Raw genomic sequence first — 21,119 nt, forward strand, 5'->3', positions numbered from 1 at the left:
GCTTTGATCTGACTCTCAGTGGTGAGGATTCCTTTGGGATCAGGATTATGCTGGGATGAAGGAACCCTCCTCCAGTGGGCTCAGGAGGTTCAGGCAGGCATTTCTCCCCTCCTCTGTAAAGCTTTACCTGATTACTATTTCCTTTCCTCTAGTACCTGTCCTGGTTCAAGTGATTATTTTCCCAATGTGAGTAGAACTTGGGTGTAAAGTGGTCCACAGAGATTATGCAGAGCTTTATAATTCCTCCTGTTTCAAAGAAAGCAGCTGAAATGGCAGATTAAAACTGAATATAGGAGTCAGACAGTCTCAGAGCTGGAACCTGGTGCCTGATCCCCTGTGGAGGTGCAGTTGGGTGTGTGCAGGGGGGAAAGCAGGTTGCTACAGCAGAAAGCAAAGACTGGTAACTTGATTCAGAATTTTAAACTGAATCCTTAGCCAGATGATAAAGTTCTTGAGGTTTTTGGTGAAGACAATCTTGTATTTATATAAACCAGTGAGACATTAGGTTTTGCTGTGGCAGGAGTGATGATTTGTTAGGAGCTGGGGGCAGAGTGAAGGCAATTTGCTGGCAATGGTCACAGCATTGGATGATTGCAGTCATCACTAAATGCATGCCAGGGCACAAACCATGCCTTGAGAAGCCCTTTCTCTGCTCTCTGATCACTTCAGTGTCTGTAGTAACAATGCCAAGCCCAGAGACACTGGGAAACACAGAGAAATCAAGAAATAAACTCAAAATGTTTGAGTCTGCCTTGATGTCGTTCAGCAGATGTGAACTAGGAGGGAAGTGTACAAACCCTGTTGGGATTCATCTCATCCCACCACAGCTGTCCAGAGTGTAGATGTGTAAGCTCAGGCAGCAGCCCAGCCTTCCTCTGAGGCTGCAGGGAGGATTTGGTGCTGCAAGGGTTTCCCTCTGGAGGGACTGGTGGAACATCCAGCTGAGCCTGGGAGAGCAGTTCCAGTGCCTGAACAGAGCAGCATTCCAGACATCAGGAAGGATCCCAGGCAGAGCTGGCAGATATGAGACCTGCAGGAGGTCAGTGCCTTTCTTGAGAGCCATCTGGGGCTCAGGCAGGGCAGACTAAGATGCTGGATGATTTATTTTTAGAATTTTGGGGTTTGGGCTACATTTCAGAGGGCTGGCCTTCTGCTGCTATAAGTTGATTCATGTGGCCACCTGTCCATGGGCTGCAGCCCATAAAGTACATATTATATTTATATAATTGATATATTTATAATCTATATATATATTTTATATTTATATAAGATATTAATATATTTATTATATTTTTCTTACCTTGCAGACTTCCAGAAACTTAGTGGCACAGTTCGGATAACAAACATGGAATACTCTCCAGGCTTTAGCAATAACAGCAGTGAGGAAAATCAAACCTTTGCACAGCTCTTTGTTGCTGAAGTAAGTGGTGAAGAAGGAAGTGACCTGTTACCTGTCTCAATAAAACCCTGTGTATGGTCTTTTTCCTCCAAGGCCTGTATAACTCATGTGTGTCCCTTGATGCACCTGTAAGGTTTGGCTTCCCCTGACTGCCTGAGGCTGCAGGATAAGTGTGCAGCTGTGTTTTAGAGGAAGATCAGGATTTTGGGATTCTCTGGTACCTCCATGTCCTCTCCTTCTCATACCTAGGTATATTGAATTATTGATCTCCTCCAGGGGTGTGGTGGAAAGGTAATGGAACCAGCAGAGTGCTCTGATACCCTTGCCCTGAACAGCACTATCCTAATTAGCTGTATAATTGTTATTATCCTTTGCAGCAGTACCTCAAGGCTGACAGTTCTTGTAATCATCCTGGATTTTGTAGCCCCATATCTGGGAAGGGAGTGGTTTCTTGAAAAGTCACCTCTGTCCTCACTTGTAATTGGAGTTCAGGATATCAAAGCACAACCTGATATCTGCTGTGCCTTTAACCCTCTCAGCATTCTGGGGTGTTGCCTTTGACAATATCTTATATTGCAGTGAATTTGCCAGAAGTTTCTTCCTTCTGGTGCCTCCTCCAACACACCCATGCCTGGAAATCCACTGGTTATGCTGGGCTGCCTTCCTGCCTCTCTTACCACCCCTTCACTGTCTGTGTTTTCAGAGGCCTTGAGAAATGTGGTGATAAATCCATCACTGGCAATTTGATGGATTTTCAAATCCTGCAGAGGCCTCCCAAGACTCACTGGGGACAGAGTCACCACTGGAACACAGCTGGCACGGGGGCACAGGCCAGCCTGGGGTCACAGACAGCTGCAGGGAGGGAAGAGGGGGATCCATTTATCCTTCTTGCACATCAAATCAGTTTCCCACTGGTTTGCACCTTTCTGGGTGTGTTAGCAGAGCACAGCTTTCCTGGAGCTGTTTTGGCCCCAAGCTGTCACATCAGAAAAACTGTGACAAAACGAGAGTGATGTGATTAGCAAAGTGAAAAGGGAGCAATTCTCCACTGACCTCTCTCTCATTCAGCACCACGCTCTGCCCGAGGCTATTACAGAGCAGCACAGTATTGAAATGGACTGAAATTAATGTATTTCCTTCATTCAGTCAGATATCTTAGTCCAGGAATATAATAGAATACATTTAGAAATTTATATTTAGGAAATATATTATATATATATATAGGAAAAATATAAAATATTTACCAAATATATATATATTATATATTTAGGAAAATATATTTAGGAAAATATAATATATTTAGGAAAATAAATATATTATATATTATACATTATATATTATTATATAATATATTTAGGAAAATATATAATATATTTAGGAAAAATATATAATATATTTAGGAAAAATAGAAAAATAATTGTAAAATGGTTACATGTAAAAGAACAAAAAATTGTAAAATGGTTACATGTAAAGGAACAAAATGAAGTTTTGTGTCAGTTTTACCTGGGTCTCAAATTTTCAGGCAGTAAATGATCATTTGGGATTGTAAGGAACTCACTCCTTTTCCCAGCACTCTGGTTTTGTGGATCAGCTGGAGAGATGTGTTAGTGTTGATTCCTTCCACCTCTGAGCCACTGTAAATGGGCTATAATTGCATAGCTGCTGTAAATAATATTATAAATATTGTATTTCTAGATGCCAAAGAAAATTTAGGAGACCAGAAAGATCTGTATATTTTCTTTTCAGGTTATGAGGATGAGAAATGGATCTTTTAAAGTAAATGAGGAAAGTTTTATGAGCTTTAAAAGCACTCTCAGGTTCCAGTTAAATACAGTTTGCCAAACATTTTTTTAAACCTCTTTGGAGTCATAATCTACAATTCAAAGGATTTATAAATCCTAATGTGTATAATGTTCTTAAGCCCCAGCACTTAAGTGCCATGTGGTTAAATTGGCAGCACAGCAAATGGAAATATCATCCTTTAAATAATGAGAAGGAGGTAAAAACTTGATGTGACAACCTGCACTGTCATTGTCCAGGCCAGTTCCACCACCTTTCTTGTAATGCCACTTAAAAACAACAGAGCTAAAGGCAAAAAAACGTATTTAAGTCCTGGGGTTTGTTCAGCTTGTGTTTTGTAACACCCCAAGGAGGATATCATGGCTTGTCCTCAACAAAATGTTGGGAAAGCAAAAGGTTTGAGTTGAAAATACATTCCCTGAGGTGCAATAAATTCCCAAGTGGAAAACTTGATTTGAATTTGGGTGTCTTAAACTTAGCTGAGTGACAAAAGGTGTGAAACTAATAAGTGATGATGCCTTAAGAGTGACCCCCTCATTTGGAAGGCACATGGCCTGAGTTTGTGTAGCTGAATGCACCTAAAACGATTGTAGTTGAAGATACATGAATGTGGAATGAGTGTAGGAACAGGGATTAAGGAATTTTCACTATTCCAGTGGAATTTCACCCTTTTGGTAATTTGAGTTTCTCCAACTCCACATCCTGGAAGCTGCTGGTGATGGTGGCTGGGCAGATGTGTGCTCTGGTACCTTCTCCCTCAAGGTGCACCCAAACCACACACAATAGGGAGGGGTTTTTTTCCTTTCTGAGTGAAAAAACAGTCTTCAAACAATATTCTGTTCAAATTACTGTACCTTTTACTTATTTATTCACAGTTTCCAGACTGTCAATGCATTCCCTGCTTAGATTTCCTTTGTGTGTAATAGAAATTGCAGATCTAATGACAGACCTGAAGATAATTTCTCTTGTAAGAACTCCCCATACTCAAGGGTATTATATGTTGAATATTTCATTCCAAAAAGTTCCGTTCCCACACCCCCATCCCGTTTTGTTTTTTCCTAGCCCTGCTTCATCAAGCAGGGCTTGATAACCCAGGGTGTGGTACCTGTTGGGAAATCCCGGAGCCTCTTGGATAAAGGGTTTTGTAGTGTCACCTAGTGGCTAAATACAAATACTGTGGATGTGCCCTGACACTGTTCAAGCTCTGGATCCTGTTTTGGGAGGAAAAATAGGAATAAGGGTAGAAACAAAACAAACAAACACCTGTAGCCAGGTGAGGGTCAGGCTCTGGTCACAGGGAACAAGTGGAAATGGCCTCAAGCTCCTCCAGGGGAGCTTCAGGTTGGCTATAAGGAGGAATTTCCCCATGGAAAGGGTGCTCAGGCCTTGGCAGGGGCTGCCCAGGGAGGTTTGGAGTCCCCATCCCTGGAGGTGTCCAAGGAAGGCCTGGATGTGACACTCAGTGCTCTGGGCTGGGGACAAGGTGGGGATTGGTCACAGCTTGGATTTGATGATCTTAGAGGTCTTTTTCCAACCTCAATGATTCTGTGGAAAAGAAGAACTGATAAAATAAAATTTCCAGATAGGGAAAGAGAATGAAATCAGGGTGGGCTAAGAGGATGTCACAGGTGCCTGTGTTTAATGTTGAGAAATTCAGACAAAAATTATGACAGCTGAAAACGTAGGTCTGACCTCCAACTTTTCAGTACCTGCTTGTGAAACAGCAGAAAGAGAGAGCAGAAGGAGCCCAATAGGCCCTGTCTTGGTGAAATGGGAGATTTGGGGTCTGACAAGGACAGTTTATGTTCTCCCCAGGTGTTCAGAGGGGAGCCAGGTGTCTCCATGCTCCCAGCTCTGCTCCATGGGGCACTCCCAGGTTTGCTGTGCGGGACTTGCAGGCCCAAGGCAGCTATTCCCAGGGGCACACAGGGGTTTGCTCTGTGCCATGTGGCCTTGGCACCCAGCACAAGAAACTCACCAGCTCTGGGACTCAGGAAAGGGCTGCAGGACACCTGCAAATCCTGGAACCATCTGCAGGGCTGGGAAACAGACAGTGGGGAAGTCAGGGCTGGGTAATGCACAGCAGGCAGGGCACAAGGCTGTGCAAAAGCTGTGAGAATCCAGCACTAAAAGCACCAGCTCTGAGCGTGGGTGCAAGGCAAACAAGGCTTCTCCTGGTGGCTCCCAGTGTTTGCCTCTTCCCTGGGCTCTTCCTGGTGGGAATCATTGCTGGCATCCCTGAGAATCACACACTGAAATAAACTGTGCCTTAAACTCATGGCTCAAATCCAGCCCTGCTGCTCCAGATTTTCCCTGCAGAAATCAGGGAGAGTAAGAAGCAGTTGGAAGTGGCCACAGTGTGGCCCCCACCTGGGCCCTTAATCCCCTGGTGTGGGCATTTAGAAAGAGGTGGGTATTGCTTGGCTCTGGTGAGAAATCAGCTGGAAAGCAAAGCTTGAAGGTCAGCTGCTCCAAGTTGTAATGTTCCTGGGCTGAGAGAGCCCTCTGAGCACTGTCAGGAGCACCTTCACTTCCACCAGCAACTCCTTGTACTGGATTGGATTCCTTGGATTGGATTGGATTGGATTGGATTGGATTGGATTGGATTCCTTGGATTGGATTGGAATTCCTTGTACTGGATTGGATTCCTTGGATTGGATTGGAATTCCTTGGATTGGATTGGATTCCTTGGACTGGATTGGAATTCCTTGGATTGGATTGGATTGGATTGGATTGGATTGGATTGGATTGGATTGGATTGGAATTCCTTGTACTGGATTGGATTCCTTGGATTGGATTGGATTCCTTGGATTGGATTGGAATTCCTTGGATTGGATTGGATTCCTTGGATTGGATTGGATTGGATTGGATTGGATTGGATTCCTTGGATTGGATTGGAATTCCTTGGATTGGATTGGATTCCTTGGATTGGATTGGATTGGATTGGATTGGATTCCTTGGATTGGATTGGAATTCCTTGGATGGGATTTGATTGGATTGGATTGGATTGGAATTCCTTGTACTGGATTGGATTCCTTGGATTGGATTGGAATTCCTTGGACTGGATTGGATTCCTTGGATTGGATTGGAATTCCTTGGATTGGATTGGATTGGATTCCTTGGATTGGATTGGATTGGATTAGAATTCCTTGGATTGGATTAGAATTCCTTGTATTGATAGTATTGGATGGGAATTCCTTGGGTTGGATTGGATTCCTTGGATTGGATTGGAATTCCTTGGGTTGGATTGGAATTCCTTGGACTGCCCCTCTCCCCAGAGGCATTTTGAGAGGCAGAACATGGGAGCTCCCCTGCAGTCTCCTCCCTCCCTGTCTGTTACCAGAGGCAAGGGCTTGTGCCAAATGACAGATGAGATGTCTTAATCGCTTGGCTCATTTAATATTTATGGTTAAATGTGCACCACATCCTTCAGCTGCTCTGGATTGAAAATGTTACAAAGCAAAAAGGTCAATTTTCTGCTGCTTCCCTCCAGAGCAGGAAGCACAACACTCATTTCTGAGCAGTGTACACAGCCTGGAATGTAATTGTTCCATTTGCCCATCCCCACATACATTTTGTTTTTATTCCAGGTGCAGAAATCTCTGCCCCTGGAGGTGCTCCAGCAGATGGATGCTGGTCTGATTAAAGTGCTGGTAACTGGTGTTACTAATGGGAGCACAGTGGTAAGTTTCAATTTGCTGCTTGCAGAAGAAGTGGATGTCCACCATGTCATCACCACTTTTTGTGAGGCCTTGGAACACAGCTCCTACTTCACCCTGGACAGGAGCAGCCTCTCCATACACGGTGAGGAGCAGCTTGTGCCCCAGTAATTCTTCAGAGACAGATAAATGGCAAAATCTATTATTAATCTGTGTCTTCTGAGGTGAAAATACCTGTAAAACACATGGATGAAAAGCCTTTCTCTCTCCTTATATTGCTCCTGCTTATCCACCCAGTAAGTTTTTCAGAGAGCACCCACAGGTGACATAGGAAGTGAGGTACCACTGATCCAAAAGGACAAAACCAACTGGTCTTTGTGACAATGTCTAGAACCAGATTTACAGAGAAAAAGTCAAGGAGATGTTAGAGGTCATGGATTGAGGGGTTTATAAGCTACCAGTGGAAATGAGTCCCTGAACACAGCCATAACTAGCACTGTTTAAAATCATTTAAAAACATATTACACTCTGCTTTGCACTAATAATTTTTCCCTGAAATAGAAATCCCAAGAAATAAATGAATATGTGGGTTCTTCTTCACTGGGAATAGTTGTTTTCCTCACACACCTGCGGGTCTGGAGCTCAGGTGAAAGCCCACACTTTGCCAAGCCCAGCATGATGGCTGATTGTACAACTTCTTTTCTTTTAAATGTAATTGAAGGAAGTAACAAAAAACATTAATCTCCTGACAATGAGCAGCTGAATTCTGTTTCACAAGTCACTTCTGGAAAAATAAAAAAACCAACAAATATTGTATCCCTGACATGATCCATTTGTTCTTTATTGTAAGCTGTCAATTATAATCTCATGCAAAATTACTTCAGAAACATTTATGCTCTGCTCCATGTTTTTTTTTCCTGTTACACTCACAGCTGTAAATCTGGAAAGTTACATATCCTGGTAATTAGAAGGATCACTACTCTCTTGTGGTGGTGCTTTGTAGAGTGCTTGGCCCCCTCAAACCTGGGCTAAAACAAAGAGTTTGTTTAGGGACAGGTCCTCATAGAGCAGGTGGCTGCTGCTGCTGCTTTCTGAGTGCCACCTATGCTCTGGTTTGCTCCAGTTTTTAGACTTTGGAAAGAGAAAGAGAAGTAAAAGCATGGTTTTTCTCTCAAAAATGAAAGTTTTGGCTGGGTAAAAATTAAGACAGCAACTAGATTACATCCTGAATCAGTGACACAAACCTTTGCTTCACTCATGCTGGGTATTTACTGAGCATCTCCTCACAATTGTGAAATGGGGGAAAAACTGTGGAGGCTCCTGGGGTTAGAAGCATCCCCTTGGGCAGTGGATCACTTTGGGAATGGGAATGTACTATATTAATATTTAATGCTGTAAGGTTCTTTTAAGAGTTCTGTTTCTCATACTTGTCACAAAAATTAGACAGGATTGTCAAGATTCTTAGTGATTTTCATTAGCAGTAGCAGAGGGGACAGAAGAGGTAATAGAGAAAGTAACGGAAAATACTTGATCGGTGGCTTGACCTCTGTATGGCAGCAGGGAGAGAATGCTGATATTACAAACTACATTTTTCTATGAGCTGATTCATCAAGCTTTTCTTTCCTCAGGTCATCTGTTAGCTGCTGTATGATAGGTCTTTAATTTCCTAAATTCTCTTAAGCTTCTTCAGTAATTTATATTTGGTTTTGTAACGACAATGACAAGGAACATTTTTTACTGAAGTCACAGTGATTTGTCAATTGATACCAACCTTTGTTCAGTTTTAACTAAGATATTAATGTGATGATAAGCTTTTGGGAAATCCAGCTCTGGAAGAGCTCCAACTTTTATTTTCCTTTCTTTATTGTGCAAATCAGTGACTTTTCATTTGGGGCATTTCTGGAAGCTGGGCAGTTCCATAAGGATTTATATATGTGTACAGATTTCATATGTTGCTTGGGAAATAGGTGGTATTTTTATGTTTTAGCCACTAACATTATTTAGAGAAGTTTTGTGCAATGAGACACATTGTTTGTGCTTCCCTGCAAATGGAGTTTATTATCCTGATTCTCTCTCAGTCAGTGGTGGGTGAATACTCAGGGTGTAACCCCAGACCTGTGCTGGATGTTGGGTGTTTGACACACATTGACCTGAACCTGTACTTCCCTTTTCCCCCACTTTTTTCTTCCTGGAACCATTACAGATTGCCACTGACAATTATTTATTCCTCTCTCTCAGGACACACCTGCAATATGGGACTGCCACATGAGGTTTATCCCATGCATCCCCCAAAATGAGTTTTCCAAAGCACTCAAGGTCCCATCTTTTGGGTAGTAACTGGTCACAAATGAGCCTGTGCTTTTTTATCAAACTCCTGGTGATGCCCCCAGCCAGAACTGGGCAGTCTCCTACAGCTCCAGGCAAAAACATACAAGCACTTGCTGAGCAACCTCCAGTGGGGAATATTGTGCAAGCACTGATCTTCCAAAAGCTGTATGTACATGTGTTTCACACTAATCAATGCAGCTGCCAGGAAATAAAGCACTTCAGCTTTACTGATGGACAGGCACTTTATGTGTCTCATGGGCTCCTTTCTAAAAAAACCCCAGCTTTGGCAGTAAGTAGAGCAGGTTTAAAGAACAAAAGAAACTAGTTTCCTGCCAGTAACTGTGAGTTTCCTCCTAAGAATTTGCTTTTGCCTAATGAGACCAATCTCAACATGTAAATTACAACAGTACCTTTATTTTTGGCTCTCTTCAGCACTTCCCTTCAGCCAGAAGGCAACAGTGACAGATAAGAAACCTGTGAACAGCACAGTTAAACCTGTGAACAGCACAGTTTTACCTGTGACATCTCTGCAAACTTCAGCTCATGTCTCCTCCCCTGCTTCACTGGACTTCTCTCCTGCTGAGCACAAAGCTCTGGAGGACCCCATGTTCTCCAGCACAGTGCTGAGTCCTCTCACCATGGATCCCATGGCAACTCCTGATGTTTCTCCTCGAGCATCTCCAGCCCCCCTGGCCAAACCCGCCCAAGAGGTTTCCATTAAAGACGCTGTGAGTGTGTTTTGTGAGGTTGAGAGGATCATCCTTGCCATCCAGAGGAGGTTCTTGCAGCAGGAGTCTATCCCAGAGAGTTCCCTGTTCCTGGGGGAGCCTGGCTGCAATGTGAGCACCAGCAATAGCACCCACGTTGTGCTGCAGGCGGGCTGGAGCGACTGTGGCACCCAGGTTGAGACCGTAAGTCCTCTGATAAGGGAATGCCAGCAAGCTCTGGAGCACTTTATTTCTCTTTCAGGAGGGGAGAGGCAGTGGCAGATCCTTAGCCAGATGTGCAGGCTATTAGCTGCTGAACTTCTGTTGGAGAAAGAAATCCCCTTCCTGTGATGGAAAGTTAACTCTGTCACCAAAGAGAAGAGGAATCTTTGAGGTCAGGCAGCAAAACTCAGCGGCCTGTCCAAACTGAGAGTCACTTCCCATGCCTCTTCTGGGTTCCCTTTGCAGCTGCCTTTACTTAAAAGTATTTTCATCACCTCATGCTGACAAATAGCTACCAGCAGTGGGGACAAAGAGTGACAGCTCTCTGTGGATCCCAAACCAATGGCTATGTTCAGACCATGCCAAAGTACAGAAACTCCCTCCTGGAGCAATGACCATTGCTAAGGAATGATCATTGTCCCATCCCTGGAAGTGTTCAAGACCAGGTTAGATGGGGCTCTGGGCAACCTGGTCTAGTGGAAGATGTCCTTGCCCATGGCAGGGGGTTTGGAACTTAATGATTTTTAAGATCCCTTCCAGCCAAAGCTGTTGGTGGAGTTCTGTGATTCCATGTTATGACAAAAAGGAAAAGGAGGAAGACTGGTGTATTTTCTTTGCCTTCCTGTACAGCAACAAAGATACTGGAGGTTTAATCTGTTTGATTTTTGCTGTCAGGAGAATGAGGAACAGCCAAACACCTGAAACTGGAAAGCTCTGGTACAACCCTGGAAATATTGATGTGTTTTCTCCTTTCTGTGTGCAGAACATGACTACCACTGTGGTGAGAACCACCCTTCAGAATGATGTTTCTGCTCAGGGAATAATCCACCACTTGAACATTGCCAGTCCCATCCACTGTGTGTTTCAAAATGATGTCTTGACTTCCTCTGGCTTCACTGCAGAAGGGTGAGGAAATTCTGCTTTGAAATTCTGCTGTGTGGCTGAGTGCTGCTGCATTGGGAAACCCCCAGGGGCTGTAGCACTGGAGCAGTCTGCCTTCCTGGGAGTCCTGTGCTCAGAATGATGTCTTAAGTTTTAGCTGTTATATTTTTCAGATCCTGTACTGCATTAGTGTATTACTCTGAACTCCATGTAGAGTGTTTGTAAGCTCTCTTCACAGTGTGGTCAGACAAAACAATCCTTCCAGGCCTGAAAAACAAAGTCATCATCACAGCCTCAGGTCTGAAAAGTATAAACAAAAGTAAATTGGGAGGAAGCAAACTGAGGAAATGTGACTTAATTACTTGGACAATTAACCTCTGATATGCAAATAGACCAAACTTGTATCTGCCTGAAAAACTCATGACCCTCATCCATCTTGGCTGTAGCCTCTGCCAGGCTCCTGCATGGCCCAAGATGTGTTTGTTAAAGGCCTTTAATAAATATCCACTTTATTCTCCAACTCAGTCTAGCCTGTACTCTAGGTAGCCAATCCAAGGCATCAAGGAGATCCCTGCTGTGTGCTCCTCTCCTACTCCTGCTAATGTGCCAGTAGATCCAACAAGCTTGGCCTTTACCTGGCTAAACCACAGGTGGAAATTATCCTTTGGGAACTGCTGGTTCAGGAGTCAGAATTCCTGTCTCCTCATTGCCTTCCCGGGCAATCCCTTGTAACAATAACAGCATTTTTCTGCTTTTGGAGCACATCAGTTGTGTTTCTTTCCACCTGATGTGGGCCTGTAGATTGCTGTGTGGCTTCTGAGAATGGCAGTTTTCAACCCCTCACAAATCCTTATTTGGTCAACTTGAAAAACCAGAAGATACATCATGCAAATACTTTTTTTTGTTGTGAAATGCCCCACCTTCAAGTAAGATGGAATCAGAGCCACACTTCACAGAAAATCAAGGCTGTGCTGACAGAAAATGTGACAGCCCAAGCCTTTCTGTCATGGGGAGTGTCCTCCCTTCATACAAGTGCACCTCCTCTCCTGCCTATCATCCTGCTTAAACTATTGGCACCAAATCCAGTTCCTGTTTCCTAGCCCTGTCCAGAGATTGTATTTTCCTTCCTATTCCCCAGCAAAGTCTTTGTCAGGCCACTTTTCTTTGAACTCTATAATTTTCTCATGCCTTTCACTTTCTGTTCAGATTTTCCCCATCTCATTTTTTTTTTTTTTGCTCTTCTCTTCTGCACTAAGCTTTTACTGTCTTTATTTTGAGCTTTCAGAGAGCTCATAGCCTTGTTCCCCTTCTGCTCCAATCTGGTCTTTCTCTCTGTCCTGCTTGAATTGCTGAGACCACCCTTTGGATTTTCCCACTTGTGTTTCCATTCTCTCTACCTTCCCAGCTGAAAATTCAATGCTTTTTCACCTTTCCTTTTGAACAGTGTCCTGCCATCCTGGTCTGCATATTTTAAATATGTGAGAAAACAGGCACTGATTTAAGACTTGCAGAAACTTACAGTCAACTTTGTGGTCTTTAAAAAAGGATAATTGATTTTTCAGACTTTACACCATCTTGGAGGATTTGCATGGATCTGGATACTTCAGAACAGAAATGCAGTTGTTCATTGGGAACTCCCCAGTCCCCAGAAATGTCAGTGTCTCTGCCAGTGAGGATGTGCTGATCGAGGTGGGGATGCAGAGGGCAGCCAGCCAGCTCAAGGTGCTTCTCACTGACTGCTGGGCCACTCCAACCAATAATTCCATGGATTCCCTGGCATTTGTTTTTATCAGCAACAGGTACAGCAATGCCATTTGCAAATACTTTGAGCCATGCCTTAGGTCTTGCAGTGGTACTGACTAATCATGTGTTGTATTTTAAATGACTTTTGCATGTGTTCTCATCATTCACATGCCCAGCCCCTTTCTATCTGGCCTGCTTACACCTTCTTTGAACAAGAAAGGTAGATATGAAAAAGGATTTCAAAGGGCTATGTGAAAGTTTTTTGGGTTTGGTCATCTTCCTTCCAGTTTTGTGGGGGAATTGTGCTTTTAACCTGAAGAAATCACTTGAAGGTGGTTTTGACAGTCAGCAGTGAAAGGGCATTTGAGAAATGGGTGCTTTATCTCCTGCTCTATGGTTCAGAGCTTGTGGTTGCAGCTTTATCAAGAGCTTATGTGTCTCTTGTCAACAAAGAAATAGGATATTTAATTCCTCACACATGATATTAGAGCAGCCCCTGGGGAAAGAGGAAATTTGTTTCTGTCTGGATCCCTGATCTCACCCCAGTTTCATATTTCTTAGGCTCACCTTAAAATACAGAATAATCATTTTGCTCATCTAGTCCTTTAAGTTTGAGGGTTTTTTCAATTTGTGTTTGGTGAAGCCAAGTTTAAATCCTTCTTTCTGTTACTCTTTCCCTCCTTCTCCAGCTCTCCAACCACATCTCACAGCTCCTGTTCCACTTGGTTACTGTGAGACTAAAGCAGCAAAAAGCCCCTTATCACCACTGCACTGCCAGAGCTGCTTCATGAAGGGTCTGGCTGTGACTTCCTAAAGGAAGGCAAGCCTTAAAACCCAAGCTCTGTGCTAGAACCAAAACCTGCCTTCTCTAGCCTTAGCTGCTCTGTGTGGTTTTTGTCTCCCTTTTCAGCTGTCCCATCCCAAATACTTCCACCATGCTGCTGGAAAATGGGAATTCAAGCAAAGCTCAGTTTAAGATGAAAATTTTTCCCTTTGTCAACCACTCTGTGGTTTACTTACACTGCAGAATTCGTATTTGTATGGAGTCACCAGGAAGCACCTGCAGGACTGTAAGTGTTTTGCTCTATTTCCCCCCTTAAAAATATATTTTTCTCAGTGCCATATGGAGTCCTGCAATGGGATAGAAGGAGTAATGTTTCCAAACAAGGTTTAAAATAACTCTAGAGTTTTCCTTTGTTCTCTGCTGAGAGCAGAGAGGAATGGGGAAACACCACAACCATGTGGAGGTTTCAGTTTTTCCTCCTGTGGCTCATCTCCTAGAAAAAAGCATGGAGCTCCACAGAGCTGGGGAACCTGAGAACTGGACCTTTCACTCATTTTAAGGATGACTAAAAAGCAATGAAATTAGGCTGGGTAGAAAAGTGTCAGCTCAGATGGATGTGTCACAAAGTAGGAACTCCCAGAGTAGCAGTGTCAGAAGAATGTCTGAGTAAATGTATATATTTTTCTGTCCTTTTTTTTCTTATCCCCAACAGATTTGCTTCTTCAACTGAGAGTTTAGGTGCCAGGAAAGGAAGCTCAGTGTCATTAAGTTTCTAGGGCTGTGACTTTTAATAGAGATTATTATGGCTTTTTACAGCCTGATTGCTTTTTAAAGCAATAATCCAAGCCATGTTCTGACAAGAACTGCAGTTTTTAATTGTCTGTGTTACAAAGCATTGCATTGTTTCTTTTTACTTGCAAGTAAGTGATACAGTAAGCTTTATCTGAAAATGTGTTGCTACCATAGAAAGAAGGAAAAATATGTTTAACTGATGGCTTTTTTTATTACTAACTGACACTTGGGAATTCTCCTCTTCCTCTGCCAATGTTCCTGGCTCTTTTCCTATCAAGGATGTTTTCATTAGCAGTTCGATATTCCCTCATTGTTTAACACTTTCCTCTAGCTCTAAATAAAACAGTTTAAACTCATTATAAAGCAAAGGATCTCTTCCTAAAGGATTTTAAAAGGCTACCAGAAGATGCTTGTTTCCTTTCTCAAAGTATAAGGCTTCCTCCAGATTAAAAAAAAATAAAACAAAAAAAAAAGTAGGGACAGGAAACATGACTGACAATGGTAAGATGGCTCCAGTTTTTGCAGCTGAGTATGAATATAAATATATATATAGGATGCATTGTTCTTTCTCTTATGCAAAATTTACCCCTATTCAGAAGTTCTTGTCTTCCCCACACCACAATTTAACCTCAATTTAGTCAGCTGAGGCTAAATTGTGATGTGGGGAAGAGAAGCACCAGGCACATCTACACAGGGTGAGCAATGGCTTTTACAAAGGGAGGAGGAGCTGCAGAAGGTGCAAAGATCAAGGAAGAGGAGCAAGAACAGAGGATATTTGTAAATAATGTAAGATGGCTGGGAAAGTGCCCTGGGCCTGGGATATGACCCCTCTGATCTGTTACTCTGGAGAATAGGGACTTTCTTCAGGGCAGGTTCAGCTCAGCTCTTCACCCACACACTCAATACTTACATCTTGGGTTATTTCTTCTTACTCAGTCTATTTATTCCTTGTTTTCTCTGTGGAAGAGAGTAAGGTGCTCTAAAGTTTGGAGCTGAAAAAAATGGACTGGCTGAGGAGGAAAGCAGTAAGAAATGAGTGAGAAAAATTACTTTGAATGGGAAGAGGAGTGATGTGCCACCACCATGCAGATGCTTGCTGGAATGTGGCTGCTCCATGGCCATGTGGAACCAAAAATTCATTGCCACCAAGGAGCAACTACATAAATGTGTTCTCTAATGCATCCACCTACCTGGGAAAGCTCCTTGAGAGCAGACCAAAGTCATAAATAACCACATGGGTATTTTTCTGGGGGCTGACCCAGCTGAAGACGCTGTTGCTGGCAGGGGATTGTAGAGGTTTTCCAGGGCAGCCAAACTGGTAACTCTGATGGGACATTCTGGTGTAAACAAGCTGGTAAGACAGCCTGCTGGTTTTGTTAGTCATGGTGTGATGCTGCCACTTCTCTGGGGTTTTTTGTGCCCTTCCAGGAGAGCCACAGTACCCTTTGAATAATGCCAGGAGGTTTTGACTCCCACCAGGGACCTTTGGGCTATGACTTAAAATGAAAAGGCAACAAACAAAAAAAAAGGAAGTGCACAGAAAATGCCTGTGAATGTGCTGCCAGGACAGGGATTTCAGCCCTGTAGTTTACCCAGATTAGTGGTTCTCTTGTCACTGAAGCTGTGGGTAGCTTCAGAATGGCACCTGGCTCAGCAGGGTCTGAAAGCTGCTGCTGCTTCTGCTGGTGCTGGCTGCGGGATCTGCTGTGCCTGCCATGGGCAGCACAAACATCCAAACAAAAGTGCCTGCAAACCCCTGGCATTAGTGATAAATTTACTCTCCCAAAAGGTTTCTCTAAAACAAACAGCAAGTTAATGAAAAGGTTGTCTGTGTGAAGTGTCTGTTCACAGCAGTGTGTTCCAGTGTGACTAATTACAGATTTTATACTGATTTTTCCCTGATGCCATTTCTTTTGGTGCTAATTTCAGTTTAACAGAGCATAACATTAAGAAACAAAAGCTGGTTGGTGAGAGTAGCACTGGGCTTTCACAAGCCCATCAGAAGGTTTTGTATTTTGCATTAATAAGCCACATGACTTGTTGGAGTTTGAATTGATGTTGCAGAGGTGCCATGCAAGGGCTCGGCTCCTGAAGGCTGGAGAAACCATCTCCCTGCACAGAACATCCTGGGGACCCCTGTGTAAATCAGCTGGTGAGTTGAGAACAGACTATCATGCCAGGATTGTTTTGTGCTGGCCTGTGACACACAGGGGGTTTGTGCCCCTCTGTGTTCCCTGGGAGCAGGCATTCCTGCTGGAGCCACGTGGCAGCCTGGAGAAGCAGGTGCCCTCCTCGGAGCAGGGACTGTCACGTTGTCAAGGGAATGTAGAAAGGAAGATAAAGTGCTTTTGTGTGGCTGTTTGCACAGGGTAGCAAGTGCAACAACCACAAAATCAAACAATCATTTCAATTGTAAGGTGTGAAAGCAGACTCGATCCTGCAGATTGCAATCAGTTTTCCAAGTGTTTACACTGCTGTTAGTCTGCAATTATTCTGGGCTCTGAAGTCCCAAATCAGAGGATGTAAGAGATTTTATTGTCGTGTTTCCTTTGGCTCCCTGGTGCTGGCTTCATTACCACAGTGAGGGGAAGTGGCAGAGCACAGCTGATGCACAGAACCCTTGGTGAATTTGGTGCAGTGCAGGTTAATTGAGGGCAACCCCAGCACTAGGGACAAGCAAGGTCTAATTTGTTATGCACCTGCTTTTTCTGCATTTAACCTGAGTGATGCTTTCAAGGGCACCTGTGGTGTCCCATGTTTTCAGTCATTTGGCCCCTCCAGCTTTACATTTATAACTTCTTAACATAAAATACTCATTGAGAGTGGCTTGGCTCACCAATATCAGAGTCTTAACTTGTGGCTGCCATAAACAGAAAGTTCATAATGTTCTTTTGGACCTAGGCACTGACTCTGACTTAAGAATATATTTTTCTTCCATTACACGGTCTGTTCAAATAGGCCCTCAGTGCTCATTTCTGAATTAGTTCTTAAAATAAAATAAAATAAAATAAAGCAACAAATGCAAATTTCTTTGTCTAGCTCTTACAACAAGTAGGTCTCACTCCCATTTTTGCTGGAGATCCTGATTCATTTCTAATTTTGAAAAATGGTCATTTCCCTGAAGGGCCTCTGGTGAGGGGAGCTTTCTCTGGGTTGTGCTAAATGGAGAAGTTGATTTCTAGGTAAAGGTGGCACTTTTGGATGCTGTCTCTTATTTCTAGTTTGGATAACCACCCCACATTTTAAGTGATCTACATCTCTGTGTTGAAGGGGATAACATGGATAATGATGTCAGTAATAACAGGTGTAAATGCAACATGAAAACCTTTACCTGCTCTGCCAGCACTTGGTGACATGCCATGGCAAAGGCCACTGCTCCATGTCCCCAGGAGGGCCTGCTCTGTGTCTGGCCACAGGCTGCCATTTCCCCAGTACATGTTCTACTTTATTCCTTTGTTTCATGCTGAAATTCAAAAATGAGACTGAATATATTACACAGCACTGCTTTGGCCAGTCTTGGAATGATGCCCTGGGTGTCTGTAGCTTGAACTGCTCTTACTGCCCTTTGTGGCTGCCAGCAGTGCCCTTTGGCCAAAAATCTTGTCTCTAATTGCAGTGATATTTATCTTCTGTGTACCTCAGGTACCACACAAGTGCCTGGCAAAACAAGTGCTGTCCTGAAAGTGTAAGCAAACAAATGTTTTGTAAATGTAAGCAAATGCAGGAAGGAATTATAAGAACTTGTATAAGCATGAAGAGAGGCATAATAATAAAGGGAGAGGGGTTTCTGCTTGCAGATTTGGACAAATATATGGAAGTGGTTCAAAGGGAACCAGGAGAGCACTTTCTGCCTGTGACCTGTGGTGCCTTGGGAGGCACTTGGCAATGTGGGACTTGAGTTTTGCCCACACTGGAGCATTTGGGTCATTCTTTGCTTCCCCTCTGAGTTTGCCCTTCCAGCAGAGCACAGGGCTCCTGCAGGTCCTGTGCCCTGTCTGCCAGACTTGTGCAGACATTGCAGCCAACCTCAGGCTGCTCAGCTGGCTCTAAATGAGTGCTCAGGTGCAGCACTGACACCAAGCCAGTGTCCCCCCACTGAGCCACATCTCTGCAGGCTCAGCTGGGAGCTTAGAGACCCAGCAGAGACTCCTTCCCCAAATACTCTGTGTCTGAAGAACAGTTACATACATGAGAAAAGCAAATCAACTCATTTTTATAATCATAGATGAATGGAGGCAGGGGTAAGATAGGGGAATACTCCATCTCTAAAGCACTTCTGAAAGTAAGGCAGCATTTTAAAAAGTCACCAGTAGTAATTCTTTAATTCTTACTTTAGCTGAAAATCACACTCATGTCTGCAGGAACTCTACACTGGTATGTGAAAAGAGAACATGGTCTGTCCTCACACCCTTTCCATGAGAATCACCCTCCCCAGAAGGCTGATACACTTCTGTAGCTCAGTTCTGTACTGGCACATTGGCTAATTAACATGCAGGGCTTGTTTCTGTCCTCACTAAAAGATTTAGGAATTTCTGATTTTTTTTTCTTTCACTTCTGATTTTTTTTTTTATTTTAAATTTTTTTTTTAGCACCTGATTCCAAGAGAGAGAAGGAGGCTGGAATGGGAATTGGATACATCATCCTCATAGCCCTTGCTGTGTTTGGTTTTGTGCTGGGAGTTGTGACCCTTCTCATTTTCCAGTACCAGCGAAAGACAGGAAGATGCAACCTCAGGATCAAGTCTGACAACTTCAGCTACCAAGTGTTCTATGATTAATGACTCACAGGTCACCACATGTAAGTACTCAATTATGATCAGTTGCATTTTTTGGCTGTTTATCTCTTTCTGAAATGGTGCAACACTTGTATATGACCACCTTTTATATGAGAATATTTGAAGCTGCTCTCCTTTTTGCTGTGGGTAAAGGCCATACAAGTAAGAAAGAAATTCCTGCTGTTCTTTCCTGTTTTCAAATGATGCAAACTACAAGAGGAGGAAAACAGCATTTTGTCCTTCATCTTCCTTCATGGCTTTGATCTCAGTCAGAGTAAATGACCCATCACCTTAGAAAACACCAATAAGCCCTTCCACAAAAAAGCCATGTAATTTTTGGGTTTAAATCAGTGTAATAAAGGAGAGAAACTTTACCACTCTCTTTATAAATTTTTCTCAGAAGTTCAAGAAGAATTCTCAGAACCCTTTTTACAAAAGCTTGGGTTTAATTATTATTTTTTGAGATTTTTTTTTGAGAAAGTAGTAGAATGTTAAACATAAAGAGCTTGAAATATTGAGATGCATAAGCAGTGCTTACATGTGCTTGCAGAGACTCGGAAAACACAGCTCTGAGGAGACTTAACCACTGCCACATGGTCTTGGGAATTTAACACTTTTCCAGGATATGACAGGATTCAGCCCTTTTTCTGTAAAATCAGTCTGTTCTAGCAGCTCAGCATCATTTGCATGCTCGTCTCTTTAAGGGGAGGAGAGAGAAGTGAGAAATCTGGGAGGCTGAGGAACAACACCTAACAGCACTTCACAGCTCAAGGATGTTTGCTGTGGATGGAATTCTGTTCCTGGAAAAGGGTTTATTTGTCATTATTGCCAGAGTTAGTCAGTGACCCTTCCCTGGTGCAGGCCTCCCACAGGACAATGCCATGGCCTCAGGAAAGGCACTGGACACATCCCTGTGGCATTTGCAGATAATCCATTTCAATTCAATGAGCACAGAATGATATCATTTAATATACACCCAGGTAAATGGCAGGGAGCACTATCCCAGCTTCCTGCTTGTAAGTCCTGAGTGGTCACATTTGCTGTATTTCCATCTCTTTGATCCCTCTTACCCATCTCTGGGCAGCTCCTGGGAGATGGCTGCAGGTGAGGGTGATGCTCTGGTGGCTTCCCAAGGGCTGGATGTGCCAGGAACCCCAAGGGAAGGTACCCAGGACTCCTTGGTACAACTCCAGCAGCTGCAGTTCCATCAGAAATCCCACCATGGAGCCATAACCCAGCAAAAGGGGCATATTGGGGTTCACTGAATTCAAACCTACACGTGGAATCTCTGAGTCTCTCCACAGAGCAGGGATGGCTTCTCTTGCATTCATCATTCTGCTCTCCTGAGTAATACCTCAGCAATGGGAATTCTGGAGCTGTGCAAAGATGCTGTAGCATAAAGGACATTGTCAGGCTCATAACACTTCTACCTCATGATGGAGCCTCAGTTGATGGCTCCATTTTGGAGTGGCACTGCTCAGCTCTTCTTTCCCATGTATTTACTGCCTTTGGAAGGGAGTTGATTACCTGTCTCAATCCTGATTAATTTGGTTTATATTTTTTTTTTTCCTAGTGGAATCATATCTCATCACGTGGAGAACTGAAGTTTGTCTTCACTCAACATTTGGCTTTCCTTGCTCGACACATCACTGACTCTTTCAAATTATTGTAATATAAAAAAAGCTTCTATACCCCCTTTCTCCCCTGAGCCTCTTTTTTTCCTTAGCAATCTGGTTCTTCCCTGGTATCCTAAGAACTCTTTGTGACAGCAGCTCCAGGTTGAAGTGAATTTTGGCAGTTTTTCCACTGATAAAATAGAAGGGAAGAAAACAAAGACATCTGGGTCTCTCTTTTGAGTTTCAAGATCTGATTTTCTCACTGTGACATATCACTATGTGCTCAGCATCCCTTGTGCCATTAATATTGACAAGCTGCATGTTTCCATTGATATTCAAGGAAGTAAATCAGCAAACCCTCAGAGAGATCTCTTTTTCAGTAATTTGCTGTTTACTCAGGGTGAGGTTGAAAC

General features: G+C 43.3%; 1 protein-coding gene across 1 annotated transcript in view; it reads left to right on the forward strand.

The window, feature by feature from the left end:
• The window catches only part of UMODL1 (uromodulin like 1), a 51,466-nt gene extending 30,684 nt beyond the window's left edge, over positions 1-20,782 (forward strand). Inside the window, exons 14-22 of the mRNA XM_077171177.1 lie at positions 1,308-1,420; positions 6,790-7,003; positions 9,619-10,097; positions 10,879-11,021; positions 12,560-12,796; positions 13,651-13,810; positions 16,381-16,468; positions 18,906-19,113; positions 20,664-20,782. Of these exons, the coding sequence (XP_077027292.1) occupies positions 1,308-1,420; positions 6,790-7,003; positions 9,619-10,097; positions 10,879-11,021; positions 12,560-12,796; positions 13,651-13,810; positions 16,381-16,468; positions 18,906-19,093 (1,622 nt within the window). The 3' untranslated portion in view covers positions 19,094-19,113; positions 20,664-20,782. The remainder of the gene's footprint in view (positions 1-1,307; positions 1,421-6,789; positions 7,004-9,618; positions 10,098-10,878; positions 11,022-12,559; positions 12,797-13,650; positions 13,811-16,380; positions 16,469-18,905; positions 19,114-20,663) is intronic.
• The last annotated feature ends 337 nt before the right edge of the window (positions 20,783-21,119 follow it).

Source organism: Agelaius phoeniceus, chromosome 2 (assembly GCF_051311805.1).
Source record: "Agelaius phoeniceus isolate bAgePho1 chromosome 2, bAgePho1.hap1, whole genome shotgun sequence".
Lineage (NCBI taxonomy): Eukaryota > Metazoa > Chordata > Aves > Passeriformes > Icteridae > Agelaius > Agelaius phoeniceus.